Below are 25342 nucleotides of genomic sequence, written 5' to 3'. Positions count from 1 at the left end.
GTGAAACTGTGATATAACAGAAGCTTCAAAAACAAAATTAAAAAAAAAAACCTGAAAAAAATGGGTTTTTTACTTTTTATAGCTCAATCCAGCCCCCATTCAGCCCCAGGCTTCTAAGAGAAGAGAAAGAGCAAGAAGTCGGAGCCTTGAAGAAGAAAACCCTAAAGGGTTGAAACCCTTTTATTCGATTTGTATCATTTTCGCATTTCATTTCGCGATCTCATATTCTTCAATTTCCGAAGGTATGCGGTATTTTCATTTCGGAAATCACGAATTTGAGAAATGAATCTGCTTCTGTTTACTCATTAGTCTCTTTGGTTGCAGATTTTCTGATTTTTGCTTTATTATTTTATACATTGTAAGATTTTCTCGCTAAAACATCTAATCTTTGTAATAGGGATTGTCCTCCGTCTCTCACCAGCCCCATGTCTCTACATGTCCGTACATTCTGGGTTTTTCTTGCTGTTTGGGTTCCAAGGAAACCTGAGAATAGAAAATCCCAGTCAGCTGATATTATTTTATCATTTTTAGTAGGCTTTTTAGGTGGGAATTTCATTTTGCGGGTTGTAGAAGAGCATTTTGGAATTTTAATATATTATTGAATAATAGATACCTATGTACTATATATATGTTTTCTGGAATGCTTTCTTTCTGAGTTAAATAGAGAAACCGAAGATTTAGGGAACTAAAAAACTTATTTCTTGAGACTGGCGTAACTCTTTCCAAATTTTACTGAATAAAAGGGGAAAGCACCATTTGCCATGTAATTAGTGCTCATAGAAAACCTTACAAGGACTAGCTTTGATCTGTTTTTTGTTTAATAATGATACGGGAAAGGTGTTGGGTATGTATCATGTAAACACATTTTGATGATACTTACCGAGGTGTGTGCTTTGATGTGTACACAAGAACAAGGTTTTCATGGAGACTTTTTTTTATTCTCCAGATTGTTGTCCTTGGATTTTTAATTACAATGAATTGAAGGTAGCTTGTCCTTCCACTATGTATCATCTGTCTTTCTAATATCATTTTTCTTTATCATAAATAAAAGAAGAGTGGAGGATGCATTGTTTTTTCCCGTCGGCTATGAGCATTAAAGAATTGAGAACTTTATAATTATGGATGATTTGCTTTTTCTTGGAGTTATGAGATGGGATCGTAAACTTGTTCCTTAAAAAGGAAAAGGAAAGGTGTTCATGAGGTCCAGCTTCAGGGTGCTGCTTTAGTTCATTGTCTTATGCATGATTTTACTAGGCTGTGATTTTCCTGTTTTATTATTGGTTCCTTTTCTTAATAATCATTCTCTGTGCTGGTTGTAGTGGTATTGGGTATCAATATCACATAGTATTATACATTCTCTTATGCACGATTTTACTAAGTTTGTGCTTTTCTTGTTTCATTGTTGCTGCTTTTTTTTGTTATTTGTTCTTAGTGCTCGACAGGATTGCATATCATAAACATGATGCATTTTGAAGATGAACCCTGAGACATTTACTTTAGGGGTTAGATGGAGATATTTTTCTGGCTTTAGATTCTTGTTCTTCTTCTGCCTAGTAATTTCAAGATCGGAGGAGGAAGCGTAGTTTATGTTTTAGAAACTATTTTCATAATGCTATTCCTTTCTTTTCGGGGTTAAACAAAAACTTTTTGTGATAGTTGTAATTCTGCTTGTCTAAGAGCTATCAGACGTGATTAAAAGGTCTACAACTTTGTTGTTGTGATTACATTAGAGATCATTCTCATGTGCATGAATGTACTAGGTTGTATTTTCTTGTTTCATCTAGAGTGATATTATCATGATGTATGCCTCTATTTTTCATACAACTTTATGTAGTCATGCAAGTGATCTCCATTCTAAACATGTCTAGCTGGTGTTAGTCATATATGGTTGCATTTATATCTAGTTTTTGTTGTCCTCACTTTTTGCCTCGAAGGTCTTCTATATTTTTTCTTGAGGTAGCTATTGAGTGTGTTTACAAGACAGAGGATTTAGGATATTCATGCTAATTTGTGCTTTTCCTGGTTAATTTTATATCTTGCTTACTTTTCTTTACAGCATTAAATTATATTTTTAGTGATGCTGCATGTTGGCTTGTTTTATGTTGGTTGAAGTGTTTCTTTTTAATTCTTATGGTATCTTTTTATCTTTCAAATGACCACCTTTTACCATATCATTGGCAGTGGTTCTGATTTGGTTATGGCGAATTCCAAGGGGTCGACAAACATCAGGAGTTTGATGTACTCGGGAAAGCATGCTTTACTTCCTCCAAAAAGTCCATTTCCTAGTGTTTCACCATCATATACTGATTACATTCCTAGCAGTTTAATTGGATCAAAGGCTGTCCAGAAGCCTAGAGAGGGAAACACTCACCATCAACGTACTTCCTCTGAGAGCCTTCTGATAGAGGAGCAACCTTCTTGGCTTGATGACCTTCTCAACGAGCCAGAGACACCTGTACGCAAAGGAGGTCATCGGCGTTCATCAAGCGACTCCTTTGCATACTTTGATGTATCTAATACTTCTATCACAGATTATGCGGCTCAGGATGAAAACAAATATAGAAGTATGATATCTGTGCCTTCTCAAGGATCACAAGAGTTTGATTATCACAGAGATGCTCGACATACCTCTTTCTATCCTGAGGCCAGCTTGCTAAAGCAGAAGAATAGGCCATGGGACTCATCATCAAGTGCCGGGGCTCATTCTAGTAGTCTTCCATCTGCCAGAGAGAGTATTGCTGTTCAGAGCTCAGGATCATTATGTGCACCAAGAGAGTTGGAGGCAGTCTCATCTTCAGCAAGTGAGAAACAGGATCCAGCAGAATCTGGTTCTCATGATCCTGCAAAGGCATCTTCTGAGAAAAAGGATAATACTCATAACAAGGCATCTGGTTCTGATACTGATACAAAACGTGCAAAACAGTATGTGGTTCAGTCTTTTCCTTTTGCTGCTGTTTCATTTTTGTTCATATATTTCCTGCTGTTTTATTTTCATGTAATATTGCACTGCTCAAGCCATATGTTATACTGTTTCCAATTTCTTTTTAATAATTTTGTCATCCCGTTAATAGTCTTTGTTCAATCTGATTAGATTATCTACTAGTTGTTGCATGTAATGTTAAGATGTTTTGATGATAATGTTCTTTAATGACGAAAGTTATGAACTGTTGAGTTTTGTGGCTAATAGTCAAAGAGATTATCATTCATAAAAGCTCCTGATTTTCGGAGGAAACCTTTTATCCCAAGTTCTTATGATCATTGTTTTATCCTGGAAATGTTATTGCAGAATTACTGGGGTGCCTCTCAGTGAAATGTTCTTGGTATTATGCGTTGTATTATTATAAATTTAGGTTTCCTCCTTAGTATACTATATAAAGAAGAAACACTACTTGTAAGATTCAGTTATTTAATAGTCAATTCAGTTATTTACTTGTCGAACCATATTAAACTTTCCGTACCTGTTGTGTTGGTAAATTCACTACACGGACAGTCTATTGTACTATGCATTCTCCCAAGTTCCTAAAAAGAAGGGGAATGCTTGATCAGTTGAATGATTTGAGGGGTAAACATAGGAGTTTGACTTAATTGTTTGTGGTGTTCCCTGGAGTGTTGCTGATATGCATTGTCAATTTACTATTTCTCAGATCACTTATTTATTTGGTAATTTCAATATTTGAGAAACCACCTTTTTTAGGTGCATGTTCCTGATTTTAAGAAAGGGAAACTTAAAAAGTCTTAAAGTAATTTCAAGTGCAATTTAATGTTCTTCCTATATTTACCCTTTCATAGTTTTACCGACTTCCCTCCTTTCAGATATGTGTATTATTCTTCTGACTTAATTTCAAAGTGCAGTTTAATTGCTGTCTTGCGTTTTGCCTTTGTTTGCACAGTTCTTTTCTCCCTTTGATATCTGAATTTATTCTCTTGCGTTGCTCAGCGGTGGAAATATTCTGCTGTTCTGAGAATGAAGGTCGATATTTGAGTGATTAAAGAAAAAAGAGGGGTCATTCTGATTTGTAGTCTGTTTCTGGAAGACATGCTTTCCGTTTATTTTCCTAGAAACTAATGTCAGATATCTCTTGGCATACCATCCCTTACCACAGCTAGCTTCCTCCCCTGTCATCTTCTTTCTCTCTCTTATTCTCCGCACCTCTTCTGTTGACCTCCCATCCCCTCTGGCACTATAAAAATTGTGAGGGGTTGCTATCTATGTTTAAGATGATCTTAAATAAGGCTAAATTTTATTAGGAGTCGAGAAATCAATATTCAAATCTATTTAATTTTCCAAGATGTAGTCCTTCATACTACAAAATTTCCTTCATCTTGCCTAATGCTTGGCTGCACTTGTGGACTGTTGTAGTAATTAAAACCAGAACAAGTTAGGATTAATTTGCTTACTAAAAAACATAGTCAAACCTAGATTTCACATCCAGTGCTTCTTAGACATTAGACATAAAAAGAAGGTTCTTAAGTTTCACATTTAAGATTTGATTGTACCCTTTTTCAGAAAAAAAGAAATTTGATTGTATTGCACAGTCAAAAATATTGAGAAAATTCTCAGGATACATTTACTAAAAAGCTGAACTTATCTCAAAAGTTCGACTACAAGGTATTTATAGTGTTTTAATGTAATATTAATCTATCTCTCAAAAGAAAATGCAATCCTAATCTAACAATAGTTGAAGATTCCTAATAGAAAATTTAATACCTAGAAAAATTAAACTATAAAATAAAATCCAAATACTATTAAAGTTGTAATGACATAAAGAAATAGTTAAACTACTTACCTAACACTAGTCTTAGATTGCTACTGCTAAGGTGCTCTGTCTACCCAAGTATGAGGCATTCAAATTTTGTGATGGCATGCAATAATCAGATGCAAAGCTGAACGGAAGGGATTGTTTCCTTTTTCTTTCCACTGTATATTTTAATGTTGTTAAAGGATCTAATGGAAAAAGGTGCTGAGAGAAAATGACGAAGACCAACTATCTTAGGAGAGAATAGCTGGTCAATCACTATATAATATAGTTAAAGATAAATCTTTAATGATAGAAGCCAAGAGAGAGATTTTATCCCGAAGACTCTTTTGGCATTTCTCTCCAACCAAATTGCCCACATCCCAGTGAAAAGGCCCCCTGCCAGAGAGCTTTAACCTCTTTCATTCTCATACCCGAGAGAGTAGAAAACCATGGATTGTACTGGGGAAACCTAAGAGACACCAAAAGTACAAAATCTGATGTCATAGATGCCAATCTACAGCACGCTGCCAATCCACATCACACTGCAGAAAAAGATTGACTATTCAGGGCTCCAAATGTATCACAAAGTCTTGGATACAGAATATAATTGACTCCGAGCTTGAAGCATGTTGTTAGCGTTAAGTCTGCTTATCATAGTGATCTATACAAAAACTTTAACCTTAAGGGGGTGGTAATCATAAGCATATGCAGAAATAATCAATATAAGAGGCAGGATTATGAGTAAAGAAGCCAAGGTAGATTGTGCATGAAAAAACCCCCAATTAAAAACTCATGAATGATGAACTTAGTTATTATTGCTCTCTTTCTGATTGAAAGAAAGCTATGTGGGAATTCATTATTGCACATTGATAGAATGTCAGTTATGCATTAGGTGTGTCTTTACCGAACAGAATGTTAATTTCACTACTGAAATATGAATATTTGCACTATATCTGTTTGGAATTTGATTATGCTATGGACTAGTGTAATGTATTGGTCATTAGTTGTTATGGGGAAGGGTATGTCAATGAATATCTGAGTTCTCTCCCCAAAGTGCTGTAAAAATTAATCAGTGTTCATATCTGTTCACAATTTTTTCTGCGTAAAGCACTTTTTACTTGCCTCCAGCTAGTGTATAGATTAAGCTAGACCTTTTTGTTTTTCATTTTCATATAAATAAAATTTCTTTTTTCTTTTAAGGATTCATGGTGTTATATCCTGTAGGTCAGATTTTTGCTTGCACTCTTTCACACATACAGATGCTTTGATGTGTTTCAACTTTGATACAAACAATTGCTTAATCATTCAACTTTCCTTATATGTCAAAATTTTGTGCTAATGATCTATGTTTCTGTTGATAAAGCAATTTAAATTATTTACATAGATATTTCTATTTGATCTTGGCGACCTTTCATATTAAAAATGGATTTATTGCTGAAAGAATAGAAATGCGCACGATAGAAACAAATAATTCGAGAATCTGGTTTTAAAGATTTGATGTTTCATAGACAAACTTACTGCCCATTTCAGGCAATTTGCTCAGCGTTCACGGGTTCGTAAACTTCAGTACATAGCTGAGTTGGAGAGAAATGTACAAGCTTTACAGGCAAGGATCAATGGAAGCTGAAATATTGCATTCTATTGGAATTCCTTCAAGAGTTCAAGAGTGATCTGCTTTATTGAAATGTTATGACATTAGAATTGATTGTGTCACTTTGCAGGCAGAAGGCTCGGAAGTCTCAGCGGAGCTTGAATTTCTCAATCAGCAGAATCTTATCCTGAGCATGGAGAACAAAGCTCTTAAGCAGCGTTTAGAAAGTTTATCTCAAGAACAGCTTATCAAATACTGTAAGTTTCTAAGCTTCATGGTTAAATTTTATTTTTCCTTTTAAATAAAAAGTGTAAAGAATGTATTATTTACAAGCACCAAGTAGTGCAAAACCCATTTACAAAAGAATTTACTATTATTTCAAAAAAATTAATTAGATTGCTGAAATTCTCAATGGAAAATAAATGTTGTTTCATTGTCAACAAGCCAAAGGACTGGAACCATCTCTCTCTAATTCTTTCTATACCCACTTTCTCCCTTTCAAAAACTTTTTTATTCCTCTCATTCCATACAATCCAAAAAATAGCCAAAGAAATGACCACCAAAAACTTCTTTGACTTGCAATACCCTTCCATGCCCAAGTTTCATCGTTGACAGTGTCCGCCAACACCCAGTTATACCCTAGGGTACCAAAGATCACAGACTATAATGTATATGTGATCGGACACCGAAGAAGAATGTGATCACATGTCTCCGCCGCATTCTTGCATGGACAAACACTAGTTCACCATAGTCTTTCCACGTCTCATAAGCTTGTTTATAGTCAAAATGCTTCCACGAGCAGCTTTCTAAGCAAAAAAGGCAATTCTTGGTGGGGCATTTAATCTCCATATTTGTCTGCAAGGGAAATTTTCTTCATCATTCTTCCTCTTGGTTAGAGGTTTGTAGAATGACCCCATAGTGAATTGACCCATAGAAATTGGGGTCCACAAAGGTTGAACTTGATCCTCATTGAGTGAAATTGAATATAAAATATTTAGTAATGGTTCATATTCTTCAGTCTCCCAATTATTAAGATTACGCAACACATCCAGATGCCATTCACTCCTCCCTTCCCTTATTGAACATTTTCCTAAGGGATCTGTTTTTATCACGTGGTATAGCAAAAATCTATGGGAGCCTCACTCTTAGTGTTTCATCATCAATCTAAATGTGGGACCAAAAGCATACTCTCTCCCCATCGCCACTCTCCATTTAATACACTCCTGAAATTTCTCTATCTCCCAGTATCCTCTTCCGTAACCCTGTCCCATACGGTCTAGTCGATACCCTAGGATATCCCCCTTCATCCATGGTACTGAATTTTGCCTCAATAATTCTCCTTCATAAAATATATCCTTCAAAAATCGCCACAACCACTTTCGCTGCAGTTCTTGGTTCATCTCATAGATTGATCTCACTCCTAGCCCTCCCTGATTCAGTGGTCTTTTAACTCTGTCCCATGCCATCAAATGATATCTCCTCTTCTCTATGAATCACCCTCTTGGTTAAATTTTATTTAGCTTTGTTTTCATTATATTTCCCTTTGTTTACATTATATTTTTCTTTTTCAAACCAAAATCTGTACCTAGTTAAATGGGAGTAGTTTCATATATGATTTCTATAAGGACATTCTTATGATCAGAGTTGATTAGTTTCTCTGTTCTGTAATAGTTTCTACGCATGCCAAAGCAGAGGAATGGTAAATGCCTTGCATGGCACTCAATTTACAAAAATGTAAAAAACTAGTTATATGGATGCAACTTTCAAGATGGCTGGACAGTGTAGAAGAAATTTCTATAACTATGTCAAGATTACTTTTAAGAAGTAAGAAATCTTGCATTTCAGAATCCGAAATCTTGTAAAGTTTACCAAATGTTATAGAATTACTGGAAATTCTAGATTTCTGAAGTTAACATGTGAAAGTCCATTTTGTGGAAATGAATAGGGCGTTACAGGACAAGTGACTGTGGAGATTCTTAGTCGAGGAGGGGAGAATGTGGTGTCGGGTCATCGAGGTGAGATGGGGGAATCTTGTTGGGAGGAGTAGTAGAGTGGTGATTAGCACACATGGGGTGGGGCTTTGGAGGAAGATTGGGTTGGGGCGTACACAGTTCCTTGATTGTATTCATTGGAAACTTGGGAAGGGTAATATCATTAACTTTTGGGAGGATGTGTCGATTGGGAGGAGCAATCTTATGAACCAATTCCCAAGAAATTATACATTACCTCTAAGGAAGAATGTGGTGGTGAAGGAGGTCTTCAGTGGGGAGGAGGGGAGGGGTGGGTGGAACTTGTGTCTGGCTAGAAACCTTAATGATTGGGAGGTTGATGAATTTACCAGGCTTCTGCAGCTTTTGGCCACCATGCTCCTGGATGCTAATAAGGATAAAGCTGTTTGGAAATTGAAGAAAGACAGTATCTTCTCTGTCAAGTCCTTTTATCATTATTTGACCAAGAGAGATAAGGATGTTGCGTATTTTCCAGCTCTACAAATTTGGAAAGTGAATGCTCCTCCAAGAATTGCTTTTTGTGCTTGGGAGGCGGGTCGGGAATGTATCCTCACCATTGATAAGCTGATGAGAAGAGGTCATATTATAGCCAATGGTTGTTACCTTTGCAAGGTGGCTGTGGAATCTTGCAATCATCTTCTACTTTGGTGTCTGGTGACTTGTAGTTTATGGAACATGGTTTATAGTCTTTTGGATATCAATTGGGTGATCGGTGGTTTGGTAAAAAATGGCCTTTGGGCTTGGGATGGGATTGACAAAAGACCGAAATTTGTAAAGCTCATTCCTTTAACTATTTTCTGGGTAGTGTGGAAGAAGAGGAACAATAGAGTGTTCAATGGGCATGTGGGAGATTTGAGAAGAATTAGAGATAGATGGTTGTATTCTTTTAGGGCTCTAATTCTGGAGCATAATATGTATGGGTGGGATGATTTTGGGAAGGTTTTGGATGTTTTAACTAATGTGTAAATACTTTGTACAGGGGCGACACCCCCTTGGTGTCAATTACATAGTACATATTCTTTTTATCGCAAAACAAAAACATGTGAAAGACAATGATTGATAGAGGTTCTTTCTTGCGACATGTGGTTGAATCATTTATTGTCAAAAGGCATCATCTGTCATTGCATGTGGAGGCATGAAATAAAATGTGCAGTTGTATTCTCATTTTCTGAGGGGAAAAGAGGGAAGTAACCATAAGAAGAGAACCACGGAGGTGACATCTATGTACATAAGGAAACAGTTACAGAGATACAAGATCAAAGAGATTTTCACCTGATATGGTGATGCCCATACGAAATACAGAGGGTTCTATACCACTGACCTTTGATGGACACAGAGATAGGAACTCACAAAAAGCTCAGCACTTCCTCTTTTTCCAAATATCCAAAAGATAGATAGAGTTATGAATGAGAGACAAGAATTTTATCTGGTGTGTGGTAGTCGCAAAACCCTCCATGCCTGAAGTTCGTCCGTAAACAACCTGCTAACTACCAAAGACAGGTTGAGGAGAGAGTGTTAAATCTCAAAGCTTGTGACTTCCAAACAGTGAAGATGATGGTTTTGGGAATTCACACTCAATAAGATGGTATGGACTAAGGAGGCAGTAAGGGTGTAACCATTACACAAAAGGTCTTACAATTCGCTCGAGTAGATCAAACAGATCAACAAAATCAGTGCCTCTTTATAAGATTATCATTGGTCAATCCATGATGTGTTCCAAGAAAATTGAAAAAAAAGCAATTCTAGCAGCACCCTTTGTTTTTGAGAATCATCTAAGTGAAATCTTCCAAGACATTGTTAGGGATCTGCAAGCTGTTGCTAGATCTGACCAGTGATTTTCTCATCCTTGCTATATGAGTGAAGGAGTGCCACCTACTCATCTTCTTCTAGTTGTTTAAGTTGCAAAGAAGGGGAGTACTATGTATGGATCCTGCCAATCTCCACCAGAAAACAGTAACACACTTCCAACCTAATGAAACACCAAGGATCAAGCCAAAATCTAATGGCCCTACCATTACCCACCTTGAACCAAGTACTAAAAGGACAACATCCTGGTTCTTGCCAATCCACCTCCATGAACAATGACTATGAGAACCATGACCTGCGTTAGAGCGCCATTCATTCGAATGAAAGTTTGGCTCTAAGGAAGTTCCACCACAAGGCACCCTAACCAGCAGTCGGTCTCCACTGCTGCTAAAACAAAATTATGATCTCTTTTATTTGGTGCTGATGAATTATTGAAGTGTGAATAATAGTGATTGAGAGTTGTTTTTCTTACTTTAAAGCCAATCTTTTCTTTGGGATATTAGTTTTCATTCTATTAACAATGTGTTGATGGTAAGGAATCGTTTTCTTTCCAGAGTGAGAAAACTTTTTTAATAGAAAAAGAAATGTTATTAGAAAGGGAATGAGAAGTACAACCCACAGAGGGGTATCTATCCTTCCAAAAGAAAGAAAACAAAATTAGAAGAGAAAGAGAAAACCCGACAATACTTGATGGATGATGGCTGACTAAGTAGTTAATTGGAAGAAGAAACTAGTAGGAAATTGAAAGGTTAGCCAAAATGCTTTTAACGAGAGAGGGACTTCCCTCCGAGAGGAAACCCCTTTCCAGCTGACAAATCTGCTATCAAGTATATTAATCATTGGGTTCCATATAACTTAATAGAATGGCAGGATTGGGGATCTCTTTGTTTCCAGGAGACAATTTGGTGGGTTACTCTCTTTGTTTTATTGCTATCCTCATGCTATTGTCATTCCGTCCATTTAGAATATCCTTATTTCCACTTTGTTCTTATTCAGAAAGCCACATCTTGGAATTTATTCTTTTTAATAAATCTTAATGGCTATGAAAAATTAGACATATCTTTGTGTAACCTTCTTGACCTTTCAATTCTGTGTCCAAACTGGATTATAGATTGCGGACGTTAGCGTCCGGGATGTCTACACTTCTATGTCTCTTTTATGGTTAAATTACACAGAGATCTTTGGTATTTGGGTATAATTAAAACTGGATTGATTATTTCTTTAAAAATAATAGTCATTTTGTAAAATTAAAGTACTTCTTTTAATCATTTGAAGAATATGTTCTTGTGCACAAATTTAGTTATTCTGCCCATTTTTTTTCTTTAATATATAAATTAACCTTTTGTGTGTCTGTGTGTGCGTGTGTTTTTCTTTTTCAAGCAGATTGCTTGTTATCTTGTTGTTTATTATTATTTTATGTAATGTGCTTTATTAAGTTCAAATCTTGTGGCCACCTATTTCTTCATCGCGAGGTTATGTGGAGGCTTAGGAGAAGGCTTTTTTGATATCTTTGGTGTGAACCCAACTCCTTTCACTTGGAAGTTTTCATCACCTCTTTTTTGCATGGGTTCGTAAAAATGAGGATAAAAATGTGTTACATGGAAGGGCTTTTTTTTCTATTTTTGGTTGCCGAATTTGTGGTTGGAAAGGAAGGCCCGGAGTTTTTAAGAATTGGTCCCAATTTCCCTTCTCCGGGTCCAATTGGTGTTTCTCACTTCACTTTGGTTGAGATTTCTAAGGTCTTGTTAGCCGTTCTGTGAGGGGATTGGATAACTATCTTATTCTGATTTTTTTTTTTAATTTTCAATTTCATAGGAAAATATCTTACTGTCCTATGTGTAATACCTTTTTCTCTTTCTAGCAGTATTTATTATTTTATTTTCTAGGGGATACCAGCTCTGTATAAAAGATGTTTGCATCTCAATAAAATACGAAATATCTATAAGGCTTCCTGAAGTTTCCCAGTTAAAGGAAATATGACGTCTATACATTTAAGGCAACACTGAGCAAAAGATCTATATTCTATTTATAGGAGAGGAATTGCTCACAAATAATTTACTATTTCTTTCTTTCTATATCAACCAAAGTTAGGGATGAGGGAGATAAGTTTCTTCCTCGCATTGCTGGTACCGTCCTAAGTCTAAATCAAATCTCTCGTTTTTCCCTAATCTTCCAAGATGTCTATGAGATGAGGACTGAGTCCCTAAAGCTTCTAGTCTTCAGTCACCAGTGGAGATGTTGGGGTCTACATTTTCATGAAGACAGATAGGGAAGCTATTGATTAAGAGTCTTCTTATACTGTTTCAAGTCATCAATGTTCAGAAATTTACCCCACACAGAGTTTCCAATCAAAGAAACCATTGGGAGCTTTCCTTTCCAATCTCTGGTTCAAAGGGAACCCTAATACATCATTTTGGGATAAAAATTTATGATAGAAACTTCATAGATAATATTTCTTCTTTATTCCATAGTAAGAGACCTCATAATATGATTGTTCGTGGAGAGATCTAACTTGCAGGTAGCAAGATGTCAATATCCCACTCTTTCTTTTTCTGTTTTTTTGGAAATAAGTCAATCTCCCACTCATTAAGGTGATGTTCAGGTGGATGTTTCAGCCATCAACCTCCTAGTAATCACTCACCATAGCATCCTTTTTTTTTTCGAAATAAAAAGTATAGTAAGTATCATTAAATATAATCACCAAGAGGGTGCAAATCCATGCACAAAATTATTTACATGTCAGTGAGGATATCAATCTGTTCTCCTAAATCCTCCATGTAGTACAAAGGTTTACTCAGAGCCAAAAAACAAAAGGGGTTTGGAACCACCTTTCTCTAAGTTTATCAATGCCCTGCTCAATCCCATCAAATTTTCTCTTATTTCTTTCTTTCCACACTGCCCCACTCACCATAGTGTCCTTGTTCCTAGATAGACAATAATACCCTGGACTTGAGCTTTTAGGGGCTACCAGCATCTACAGTCTTCCTAAAACCCATCCTAGTGTCACCTGAAATGCACCAAATATGCCACTACACTCTGATCTCTGCCTTTCCATTTATGGAGGCTACTCACAATAAACCTCTCTACTGTTGTCTGTCCTCACCCTCTCCTAACCAGGGCTTATAAAGCCATAGATCATCTTCGACCAGACAGTTCTTGAGGCATATAGATCTCCATAGCCAGTTGGCCAGATATGACTTATTCAAGTCAAAGGTCTTAAACCTTGGACACCTTTAGACATAGGACTTTTGACCAAATTGCAAAACTAATAGGATCTGATGATAAGGCAGGTTAAACCTATTTGTGATGCTTGTAGGTCAAGGCCATTTATGACCATCTATGATGGGTGGCTTTGCAATCTTCACGTTTAAATTCTTGTAAACGTCTTGCACTTACATGTATCACCTTTCTCGACAATATTGTTTTTGCTTTCCTGTAGTCATACATTTCCCTTTTGTACATTTGCTTACTGAGATGTAAGGTAATTCTATTATCTTCTTTCATAAAAAAGTAATTTTAAAGGTGTTTGTTAAGGACATTTGTTGGGATCTTTTTTTTTTTGAAATAAAAAGTGTAACGAATATATATTAACATGGTACCAAGAAAACAGGGGTACCACCTATTACAAAAACTTTACAATGTAGTTAGTGTGTCAATGACATACCCAAAATTCTCATAACTTATTATGTCACGTTCTAAGAAAATAGACCAAAAATAATGCATCCATTTATTTTTTTAATCTATACAAATCACTCTCTTTACCCTCAAAAGCCTTAGAATTTCTCTACTTCCATAGAACCAAAAAATGGTTAATGAAATCATTTTTGACAGCTTTCTATCAAAGTGCACACCCTCCCAAGCTCACAATTTCTACCTTACAGACCCAGCCACTGCCCAATTAATATCAAGTAGATTGTAAATAAGGCTCCACAACTCAAAAGCCATAGGGCACCACAACAACACATGATTACATGATTCTTCTGCTTTTATGCATAGATAACATCTGTTTGGAATGGAAAACCCTCTAATTTTTAATGTCAATAGTCAGTATACATTCGCTGCAAGCTTCCCAAGCAAAAACCGCGATTCTTGGTGGGACTTTTGTTTTTTAATCTGCCTCATGGGAAAATGATGTATCCATTGAAGATTTTTCCTGGTGATCTGACTATAATAGGACTTCACTGAAAAACTACCGTTTTTTTCCAATTTCCAAACAACTCTACCATCCACAAGATTTATCTGCTGTGAAGTCAGCAACTGCAGTAAGCTTTCATTCTCTCAGACTTCCCACTTTTGTTTTTTAATCTGCCTCATGGGAAAATGATGTATCCATTGAAGATTTTTCCTGGTGATCTGACTATAATAGGACTTCACTGAAAAACTACCGTTTTTTTCCAATTTCCGAACAACTCTACCATCCACAAGATTTATCTGCTGTGAAGTCAGCAACTGCAGTAAGCTTTCATTCTCTCAGACTTCCCAATTTTGCAAATTTCTTGAGACATTTATCCACCAAACCACACTGCCATTATTCATTCTGTAAGCATCCTGGACCAGCATGTTTTTTGTCTGCGCAATAGTATAAATTCTCTGGTATTTACTCAAGCTCTTATTCTCAATACAGACATCATTCCAAAATTTTATTCTGTTACCCCTACCAATTTTCCACAACAGATTGTCATGGAAACTAGGCTATTGCATCAGGATTTTTTTCCACAAGCTTCTACCATGCTAGTTCCCAGATCTCTCTCCCCTTTTGTATCCCAATTTAGATCACCCCCCCTGATTGCAACTATCCTCCTCCATAATCTTTCATCCTCCGTACAGAATCTTCACAACAATTTCCCCTGTAGAGCCACATTTAAATCTACCAAAGATCTAATTCCCAACCCCCCATATCTGGGATGCCTTTTAACCTCTTCCCACTTAATTAATGAAATTTCCGGTTCTCCTCATCATCACCCCACAAAAACCTATTTTGAATGGTTTCTAATTTTTGACAATATTAACTGGAATTGTAAGAGTAGATAAGTAGTAAATAGGTAAGTTGGCCATGGTGCTTTTTATAAGAGTGAGTCTGCCTCCCTTGGACGAAAAATTCCTCTTCCAATTAGCAAGTTTCCTTTCAAATAATTCGACCATTGACTTCCAAGTAGATTATCTTTATACTTGGCACCCAAGAACATCCTTGAATATTTAGTCGACAAAGAGACCTCCTTGCATTTCATCACATCTGCGAACAGTCTACCATTCTCTTCTCCCTTGATTCTGACCAGCTCCGTCTTCCGCAGATTTGTCTTTAATCCTGAGACATCTTGAAAACATAACAAAAGACATCTTAAGTGTTGTAAATTCTTTATTTCAAATTGACAAAATATTAGAGTATCGTTCGCAAAAAATAGGTGAAAAATCTCAATATTCGAACTGCCTTTTCCCACACTAACCCCTTGAATTAATTTCAGATCTTTCACCCTGTTCAATAATCTGTTAAGGGCTTTCATGGCCAAAATGAACAGTAGCACTGATAGGGGATCACCCTATCTCAGACCCCGGGATGCATTAAAAAAGTTTGACGGTCCTCCATTAATAAGGATCGCAAATGATGTTGTAGTCATACAAGTATGTATCCATAATCTCGATTTGTGGCTAAAATCCATCCTACACAACATATAATCCATGAATTTCTAAGTAACATGATCATAAGCTTTCTCCATATCAAGTTTACATATCAAAACTTCTTTTTTTCCAGCCACCATGTCATCCACCACCTCATTTGTCGTCATGACAGCATCTAATATTTGTCTCCCTTCCACAAATGCATGTTGACTTTCCCCAATAATCTCTCCAAGAACCCTTGAAAGCCTTCTAGCCAAGACCTTTGCGATGAGTTTGTAAATACACCCCACCAGATTTATTGGTCTAAATTCATTGAAAACCTTGGCATCTTTCTTTTTCGAAATGAGGACAACAAAAGTGGAAGTTAAGGATTTCACGGACTTACTGGTTTTGTGCAAGTCCCTAAACATCTTCATTACATCATCTTTTATCACATGCCAAAACTTTTGTAGAAACTTCATGTTAAATCGATCTAGTCCCGGTGCATTCTCACCATTACATAAAAACAAGGACTCTTTAATCTCTTCTTCATTAAATTCCATCTCAATCATCTTCCTGCTGTCCTTAGACAGAACCTTGAAGTTAATTCCATTAAGAGTGGGATCGAATTCTTCCTTATACAGATTTGAAAAGAAAACCCTGGCAGCATCTCTTAACTCTTGATTACCTGCCACTTTTCTGTTATCAACCCATAAATCCGCAATATAGTTGTTTCTCCTTTGTTGGTTAGTCATGGCATAGAAATACTTCGTGTTTTTATCTCCTTCCAGAAGTCATTTCTCCCTGGACTTTTGTTTCCAGGATATTTCTTCTCCTTTTAGATGATTGTACAGCTTTGCTTTCAAATTATCCCTCCTATCCAACTCTCTGCCTCCTTCAGAAAACCTATACCCTCGTTCTGATCAAAGCATACCATCCACTTTTTCCCCATCTTTCTTTTTTCTTTAGCCCATTTCTTAATCCATGCTTTCAAAGCTTTCAGCTTATAGGCGATTTTGAAATTAGATTTACCCTTCACCTCAGTGTTTCTCCATTTTTCTTCAACAAAAGCACAAAATTCTTTATCAATAAGCCATTTGTTATCAATTCGGAATGGAATGGGACCCCATTGTAGACCATCCGTTTCTAAACAGATAGGATAATGATTCGAGATAGGGCGTTGAAGGGTTTTCTGCACAACACCCGAGAGTTTAATCAACATAATTGGGGAGAGGAGGAACCTGTCAATGGGTGAATAGGCAGATTGATTTCTTAGGTTTGTTCAACTCCAGGGTCCCCCAAACAACGGTAAATCAGCCAGCTCCAAATTGTCAATCAACTCTCCAAACACTTGGGATCCTAAATTTGAATTTGTACCATCATTTCTCTCCTCTCTCCACAGGGTGATGTTGGAATCAGCTCCAACAATCCAATACTCACCCCGTTGCTTTCTGCACACTTCAAGTTCTCTTCCCAACATTTCCCTTTCTTTCCTATTCCCACAACAATAGACCCCAGTAAATGCCCACACAAAATCCCTATTATAATTTCTGAAAATACAGGAGAGAGGTTTCCCCTTTCACCACATCAATAAATATTACTCTATCCTCCCTCCACATAACAATGATGCCCCCAGCAGTACCACTCGCAGGTATACTATGCCAACCTTTCTTCTTTAACTGCCATAAATTGTTTATGCACTCCACATAACAAGTCTCCACTTTAGACTCTTGCAAACACACAATATTCGGCTTCCACTTAGATAGACAACCACTGATAGTAAGCCTTTTGTTTCTGCAAGTTATTCCCTCACGTTCCATGAAATTACCTTACCTATCATTCATAAACAATGTACTCTTCCCCTCATTGTTCCTAGCTTCGCTCCTCCCTTCATAATTTACAGATGTTTCCAACCTCTTCAGTTCCCTGGGGGTTTCGTCAGTAGTTTTTTTCTTTCCCTTAGATGCCACTGTTCCCAGAACCTTTTTAGCTATTCTTCTTTTTTCTATTTCAGCAAAAAATAGGTAGGCTTGAGATTCCATACCTTCCATTGATATTCCCATCATGCGGCTGGACTTTTGAATGTTCTGAGTAATCCACTGTGAGCAGTCCACCGGATATCCGTTGACTAGGGTAATACCTTTCACACTTAGGGCTAAAATTTCTTCCATTTCCGGGTCGACTGAGGATGTTATCGCCTGGGCCTGAACTTCTTCTTCATGTAAAACCATTGCTAAATTGATGTCATCCCCGTCACTGTCTTCCACCTCCGATTTTGCAATAGAAGATAGACTGGCCATTACTTCATTTTCCTCTTCCTCTCCCACCTTAAAGTCATGCGTCTCGGCTGTTAGATCTTCACCTTCCTCCACACTCCTCTTCGATTCCTCCTCTAGGGCATCCACAACTTTGAACTCTCTTTGTGTCTCTTCAGTGTTGGGTGAAATGATTTACAAACACTTTAAATCGGATAATTTGCCCATGGTTGGGTTGAAACTAACAGGCCGCATAATGTGATTTAAACAATTTCCTCCATGGTCTTCTTCAGTTGGGCTGGGCTTTGCTATCTACTTTTCTTTTTCAACCCATGTATAACGTTTTCTGCCCAAAGTCCTGGCTCTATTGTTCTGTGCTTGGCCCACCAAAGGACTGACACCCTCCCTTCTAACTGTATGCTCTAAGAAAACATTGGGCCTCCTGGATTCAGAGTTGGGCCGAACGCACCCTCACCTGCCCCGCCAAGTGTGTCTGCCCTACACCGCTTCTCCTTTCCTTCCTTCGTTTGTAGAGCCGCGTATACAACTTCACACTTCCTGCTTCCCCCAAGAAGTGTATGGGCTCCGAGCAATGGGAGGATGCAAAAGTGGCTTTCCACTGGGACCCCAGCGATGCCACACTCTTAGCAAGCTTCTGCATATTTCTCTTTGCTATCGATTTGGAAACAGGAGCACGAATATGTTTTTTGGCAAGTTCAAATACAGCAACCATCAACTTCCACCAAACCTTACCCTCTTCTCCGCCTAGGAAAAAAATTCTTTTCGCATACCTGTTCCACTTGATCGTCAATGCCAGATACTGCCTATGGAACTTTTTACCATATGAAATCCAAAGCTCATATCTACTACGCACCAAATGTTTTGCCCAAACACCCCTCTTACACCTCCAGCAAAAATCTTCTAGTGCGTCCAGAAGCCATTCAAACTCTATTTTGTCTAGATAAATCGCTCAAGAGAATACATATGTTGTGATCTTGTTATGGGTCTATTAATATAGAAGTCAGAAGCTAGAGAAGATGAAAACTTCTTGTATCTGCATCCTTTATTCTCTATTATTTAATATCAATACAGGTTAATTAAGAGAGAACCTAATGATCTTGAAGAGTTGTGGTACTCATTAAACTTTTCTGAAATTCTTCTCTGGTAATTTCCTTTACTGCAGATCAGATTTTGTTCTTGCAAGAAGCTGGAAAATGACTGCTTAGGAACTTTTTTATCTTAATGTAGCAGTTAAAATAATTTATGCTAACCTGATAACCCTCTTAACAGGTGGCAGAGAAACCCAAAAACTTAACACCTGACTGACACGCACAAGATAAAACAGAATGGTATTACATAAGATAGAATACTAATCTAACTACGTAGCTCCTTTTTTTCATCTTCTTCTTCTGCCGATAGATCTGATTGGAAGATACTATTGTCACTGTTGAATTGTCGGAGAAGTGTTCATAATGTCTTCCACTCTCCAAAATGCACTTGTCTTTGAGTACAACATTTGGAACACTTTTTAATCTTAAAGCTCAGGTAGAATCTGAACTGCTCTCTGGAGGTGCAAACTTCACTAGTTCTTCAAAAACCTCTAGCCAAAAAGTTTGTTTCAACAGTTACCTGGTGTAAATTTTATCACACTTGAAGTTAAGATTCTCCAGCCCTTGTTTCTTCAAGTATCATGCTGGCTGAGGCATTTAATCACTTTTTGCCAAGAAAAAGGAGCAGGACCTTCTTTTAGTGGTAGAAGACTACCATTGACAAAGATCTCCCTGGTGTTCATAAAGTCTACCCAGATTCATGGCGGTTGTGAAATATGTTGGTTGTGTTTTTCCACTTAATTGAAGATTTAGTCTTGAAATTCCACAGAAAATCAACTTCTTGATCTGAGCAAGAGAACTTGCTCTTGCTTCTAAATTTTCAACTTGGCACTTGTATTCTTTCACCAAACTGGTTTTCTTCAATTTCACCAATTCTGATACCTTGTTGCTTTGGATAGGAGACACAAAGGGTATGTTTCTTTTATGTTTAAAACCATCCTATGAAATGGTTGGTCTATCTCTCCAATTTCAAAAGTCACGATGGATCTCTCCCTTCCAAATGGAATGCCAGCCAGACATTTTCTTTGTAAGGTGTATGTGTCTAACGAAATGCTCACACCTATAATCCATCTCAAGGTATTTATCTTCCGATCATATTTGGGAAAGTCCAACTTAAAAATCTTTCGGACAAACTGTTTTGCCTCATACATTTCAGCCCCTGTACCTATTCTATCTCACCTTTCCTCTGCTAATGCTTCCCTCTAGACTATCGGCTCTGCCTTCTGGAGGTCCAGTAAGTAGATCCCTTGATGATTCATGCAAATATCCTGACTACTTAGCTCCTTTATGTCTCATTCTTCTTCTTCCCATGGTAGACCTGGTTGAAAGGCACTATTTTCATAACTGTATTTGACTGACCAGCATTCACAAAGTTGATTGAACCATAAAAAGAACTGATGAATTGACAAGCTGCTTACTGAATTTCCTTTTGACAGTTTTTTTTCTACTCCAAAACATGATTTAAATAATGGTAACCTAACTTGTGTAAGTGTGATGTTCAGTGGAGCAGGAGGTATTGGAGAGGGAGATTGGAAGGTTAAGAGCCTTGTATCAGCAGCAGCAGCAGCAGCAACGGCAATTACAGACGCAGCCACAGCGACCATCATCAAGCCACCATCGTAGTAACAGCAGAGACCTGGAGTCTCAATTTGCAAAGCTTTCTTTGAAACACAAGGATGGCAATTCTGGTCGTGATTCTGTGACTGGCTCACTTCGCATCTAGGTATAGGATTTTAGTCAGAGGTGTTTTATGCCAGTGGTAGCACTGCCACGTTGACCATAATTTGTTGCTTCCTGCTGAGATAAAGCCAAGCTCTTGCTGCCTTGGTTCCCAGTCTGCCTAATTTGCGTATTTTGCTTTTCATTGTTTCTTGCCATTTTACTTTGACAAGCTAGCATCTTCATTTGCACCTGGTAGTCATTGCCTGAAAGTTATATATTTCAGGCAGATGACTTACCGGAGGTGGTAACTTTAAGAACATGTTCTATATCTCATTCAGTCTCCTGTATCAAGTTGTTATAATTCAGAAATTCTGTATGCTCCATTTTTCTTCCATCTAAAATATCCACTGCCACAAACAGATTCTAACGTAGTGTAAGGATCTATAGAGATGTTTGGAGATTTGCATCGGTCAGGATGCATTGTCCTATAAAATTTGTCTCGTGAAATCCATATATATATATTTTTTCTTTCTTGAGATATTTGTCGGTCTGCATATTTTTTTCTTAGCTGGTTTTACAAATGCCATATTTTCCAATTCCTGTCTGTGTGGTAGCGCCAGCGAAAGTCAAGTCGTCTGAACTTCCTCAAAGGTTCCACTTGGTTTGTTTTTATTTTTGGTTTTAGATTTTGTGTTAGTTTTAGTATGTATAAAATCTAAATATCTTCTTTTGTTAATATTAGACACTATTTTTCACCATCCTCTCTATTGATCAATGTTCCGGCCTTTTAGTCCTTGTAACCGTATATATATTTATTTTCTATCAAGAAATATGTGTTATTGGAATAAAATTTATTACTTGTTTTGTGTGAATTTAATTTTCGCCATTGAAAAATTTATGATAAAATAAGAATTGATTGTAGTTAATAATATTCTAGTTGTGTACTAAGACAAATATGAAACTAGAATTGATTAGGAACTCGAACGAATCTTATTCTCGTCATCAAATTTTTTGATGGGCAACTAATGGGGTTTTGTACATATTATTATTTCATTTTAGTTTTAAAAGTATTATATTATATAATTGAATATGTATATACGACGTATACATGCAAGATTTGCCAAATATTATTAGTTTATTGAATGTCTTATTTCTTCATTTGATAACATCTAAAAACTTATTCCATTTTTTATTTATATATTTAGAAAAACCGTTGTTTAAACAAATGTGTGGAAATCAAACTATCTATGTTTTTTATTTGTCTTATTTTCTTTCTGTAGGGCTTGTTGAGGGTGTAAAGTAAATTACACATGTTTGGTTACAATGTATTTTAATGCAATAATCATCTCAATTTTCGTGCAAATTCGTCGTATACAATATACTTTATACTAAAAAAGATAATTATTACATAATAATAACATTAAATCATTATTATATGAAAAAGAATAATGAAAAAAAAGGAAAAGAGATAATTAGGAATAAGAAAAAAAGCAGCGTTTGGTAAGGTGGGGTAATTATCTGGAGAAGGCATCACGCACTCATCACCATTGAACAGAATTCTTCTTGGGAAAACCCATCCCTCTCTGAACGTAAAAATCTCTGGGTCTTTGCCAAGTAAAATTTCTGTTTGCACATTCCCATTTTCCCCTGCTTGCAGCAGCATCTCGTTGTAGTACTTAATTCCCCAAAACATCCCTGTATCATCTGCATGTACATATACATACACATATATATATATATCTCTCATTAAGAAAGATATATCAATGATGAAAATTGAGCGTGGTACTAAAAACTTACTGATATAAGAGTACTGGTTAAGTGGCTGGTAGTTGAAGCTGAAAACTTGAGTGACACTCTGTAAATTTGGATGCATCACCACCAGGTTCCATTGTGAATAATTTCTGATGATATTAAGATTGGTTACTGTTATTTTAACCCGCCAATACTCTCTATAACTTTCTTTTACGTGCCAATGAACCCGAATTGGGCACATATGCTGCGAGCATTGCACCAGTGTATTAGATTCTTCTTGTTCTTGTAAAATGATTGGATTTTCCCCATATCTTCAAGACAAAAAGACAAGAATCAAATTAGATCGACATATATAACTACCAGTGTTTATGTGCTAGTAATTAATTACTCGAGGCATTTGGACCCAGGTAGTCCTTGGCAATTGCAGCTGCACTTGGTGCATGGAACAACTGTGCTGTTATAAAATGTTGATAGTGAAACGCAGCATGTTGGGGCCGGCGAAGATAGAAACTGAGAGTACATACAAGTCACATTCCATGTCCCTGTAATACAACACGTGAAATTATATTATCATCAATGATCAAGAATAAAGAATTATTAGGTGTTCTAGGAGTATAAATAAGTTAACAAACTTCGTAAAATCCATTAATTTATTTTACGTTTTATTAAAAAATAGTACAATTATATTTTATTTTGTCAAAAAAAAAAAAAATACATAACCATAATTTAAAAACATATTAATTTTATTTTTGAGTCAAAGAAAGATGATATAACTATTTCTTAAGAAGATAATAGTTGCTTATTATAAGTAAAACGATTCTGTAAGAATCATCCTTTGGTTAAATGGTTAATATTTCTACAATTTTCTATGAGCATTTAGATTTTAAATGTCATAGAACAACTAACAAAAAAAAAATTAATAAAAAGATTTTCTCAATTCTAACGGATATAATATAATGAAGAACCTTTTATAACTATGACAAGAGTTGTAGCTACTTACTGAGAGCTTGTGTCCATCTACGGCCTCCATCTGTGGTGAATCGAGTAGGTTGAACTTCAACTGCTGGGGCACAGGAATAACCGGGTAGGCCAAGAGTGAAATTTTCAGGCATTTGAAGATCAGAATAGTTAACAGCAGCTCCACCAATGTTCATACTGAAAGTGGCTAAATAATTGGAAGAATCTTGTGTAATTGAAGACAAGACACCTGCCTTGCAGCAATTAGAAGTCTGAATGTTGTAAGGAGCTCCAGGAAGAAGATCAACAATGACTGGTTTTCTCTCGCAGCAATGAGGGACTTGTCCTCCTTTGAATGCTGAGCAATCTCCTTGTTCAGTTGCCTCTGCTCCCCACATTCCCCATATCACTTCTTTACCTTTCCATGCCCAATTCAGTCTCCATCCTGGCTTTTCTATGTGTCGGTATAGCTGATTGTTCACTATTGACACCCTTACCTATAATATATACACAAATACACATATAACTGTTGAAATTTTTTATGTAAAAACTTAAGTTTGCATTGATTTTATATTTTTCTCTCTATATTTTTTTTTGGTATAGACTCATAACCAAAAACTCTTATGATACCATTAAGATAAAACAAATTTTCTAAAAAAATAAAACTTTCACTAACTAGATGATAAATATAGGTTAAATCTAGTTAAAAAGTAAATTTTATTTGAATTTAAAATAAATTATAATTTGTATATTAAAACTTTAACAATAACAACAGCTTTGTAATTCTTCATTCTCAAATCTTTATTGGGTTACATATGGCATTTGAAAAACCTCAGTCTAATTGATGACATGGTGCAGTGTAATAGGCGTGAAGCATGTACCAAAAAAAAAAAAGAGAGAGAGAGAGAGAGAAAGAGACAAAGACAAAGCAAAGGTGGCTCTTTCTTTCTCACTCGACCAGAATCCCAATAATTTTTGGAAAAGAGGGTTAAAGAATCAGTTGGGTGTTAATTTTATAGGAAAAAAAAGGGGGTTCATAACATAATAATTAAAAGAAAAAAGGAGGGAATTGAGTACTCACATCATCTGTACCAACAGTAGACTGCAACAGATCCCACTTCACTGTTATGCTGCCCTTGGGATCCAATGGATCATACCCATCTGCATTTCATTTCATTAATTTTTTTATAAAAAAAAAAATTGATGCAAGAAATAATTAAAAATTAGGGTAAAAGAAAGAGATGCTTACAGGAAGGTGAAACTGAACCCATAACATATAAGAAAATCAAATTGAAAACTACACCCATCTTGTTTGGTCAACAAGAAAATACTAAAACCTAAACCCCCACTTACATAAGAACACGAATAGCACAAAAGAGACAGAGAGAAAGAGAGAGAATCAGAATGTGAATTATTACTGTTACATTGCTAGTCTTATTTTTTTTTAAAAAAAAAAATAATAAAAATAAGAAAATGGAAATTAATTAATGTGAGAAGAGATTTAATTTGTTACGTTGGGAAATTACCAAATTTGTTGGTTGGTTGAATGGGATAGAAATGGAATGGTAAGATGAGTATGTGCTGGTTACAGTTTCAAATTCAAAGCTCCACGCGTTTAATACTCCGTTCACCCAGCTTTCTCACTTTGGTTTCCTTCCTTCCTCAATTCTCTTTTTTTTTTTTTTTTTATCATTAATTTTTTACTTCATATTCATCTAAGATTTTAAACAATATAACAAAAATTTGGTTCAACAAGAATAGTGACAAAAAATAAATTATAGAGCCAAAAAAGAAAAAATTACAACTTAAGTTAGATATATATATATCATGTATACATATATATATATATATATGTATACATGATTTT

At 36.2% G+C, this 25342-nt stretch overlaps 2 protein-coding genes across 5 annotated transcripts; one reads left to right on the top strand and one right to left on the bottom strand.

The window, feature by feature from the left end:
• Positions 1–33: 33 nt before the first annotated feature.
• LOC110816393 (uncharacterized protein At4g06598-like) lies at positions 34–21304 on the top strand. Of its 4 annotated transcripts, none has more exons than XM_088213556.1 (5): positions 34–242; positions 2182–2922; positions 6270–6345; positions 6461–6587; positions 8276–8406. In XM_088213556.1, exons 2-5 carry the CDS (start codon positions 2198–2200, stop codon positions 8308–8310), a joined length of 963 nt encoding a protein of 320 aa, XP_088069682.1. In that variant the 5' UTR covers positions 34–242; positions 2182–2197; the 3' UTR covers positions 8311–8406. The 4 variants fall into 4 exon arrangements, with proteins under 4 accessions (XP_088069682.1, XP_088069679.1, XP_088069680.1 ...); XM_088213553.1 differs by lacking the exon at positions 8276–8406 and adding an exon at positions 20607–21304 and having other exon boundaries at positions 37–242; XM_088213554.1 differs by lacking the exons at positions 34–242; positions 8276–8406 and adding exons at positions 403–543; positions 20607–21304.
• Positions 21305–22181: 877 nt separating this feature from the next.
• On the bottom strand, positions 22182–24892 carry COBL6 (COBRA-like protein 6 precursor). The gene is made up of 6 exons (XM_022044556.2): positions 24725–24892; positions 24557–24636; positions 23519–23972; positions 22907–23060; positions 22564–22829; positions 22182–22470 (listed from the first exon to the last, which is right to left on the bottom strand). Exons 1-6 carry the CDS (start codon positions 24780–24782, stop codon positions 22187–22189), a joined length of 1296 nt encoding a protein of 431 aa, XP_021900248.2. The 5' UTR covers positions 24783–24892; the 3' UTR covers positions 22182–22186.
• Positions 24893–25342: the final 450 nt, after the last annotated feature.

The sequence above is a fragment of the Carica papaya genome, chromosome 2 (assembly GCF_054855325.1).
Source record: "Carica papaya isolate Zhongbai chromosome 2, ASM5485532v1, whole genome shotgun sequence".
Lineage (NCBI taxonomy): Eukaryota > Viridiplantae > Streptophyta > Magnoliopsida > Brassicales > Caricaceae > Carica > Carica papaya.
Note: the sequence above shows the minus strand (reverse complement) of the source record. Positions and strands in the feature narration are given on the sequence as shown.

What these genes read in the sequence shown, in the direction of transcription:
- LOC110816393 (XM_088213553.1), top strand. Translation starts at nt 2,198, where the DNA reads ATGGCGAATTCCAAGGGGTCGACAAACATCAGGAGTTTGATGTACTCG. An exon ending in GATACAAAACGTGCAAAACA is followed by an intron (nt 2,923 to 6,269) that starts GTATGTGGTTCA and finishes TGCCCATTTCAG; the next exon opens with GCAATTTGCTCAGCGTTCAC. An exon ending in AGAACAGCTTATCAAATACT is followed by an intron (nt 6,588 to 20,606) that starts GTAAGTTTCTAA and finishes TGTGATGTTCAG; the next exon opens with TGGAGCAGGAGGTATTGGAG.
- COBL6 (XM_022044556.2), bottom strand. Translation starts at nt 24,782, where the DNA reads ATGGGTGTAGTTTTCAATTTGATTTTCTTATATGTTATGGGTTCAGTT. An exon ending in CTACTGTTGGTACAGATGAT is followed by an intron (nt 23,973 to 24,556) that starts GTGAGTACTCAA and finishes TATATATTATAG; the next exon opens with GTAAGGGTGTCAATAGTGAA. An exon ending in CCTGGGTCCAAATGCCTCGA is followed by an intron (nt 22,830 to 22,906) that starts GTAATTAATTAC and finishes TTTGTCTTGAAG; the next exon opens with ATATGGGGAAAATCCAATCA.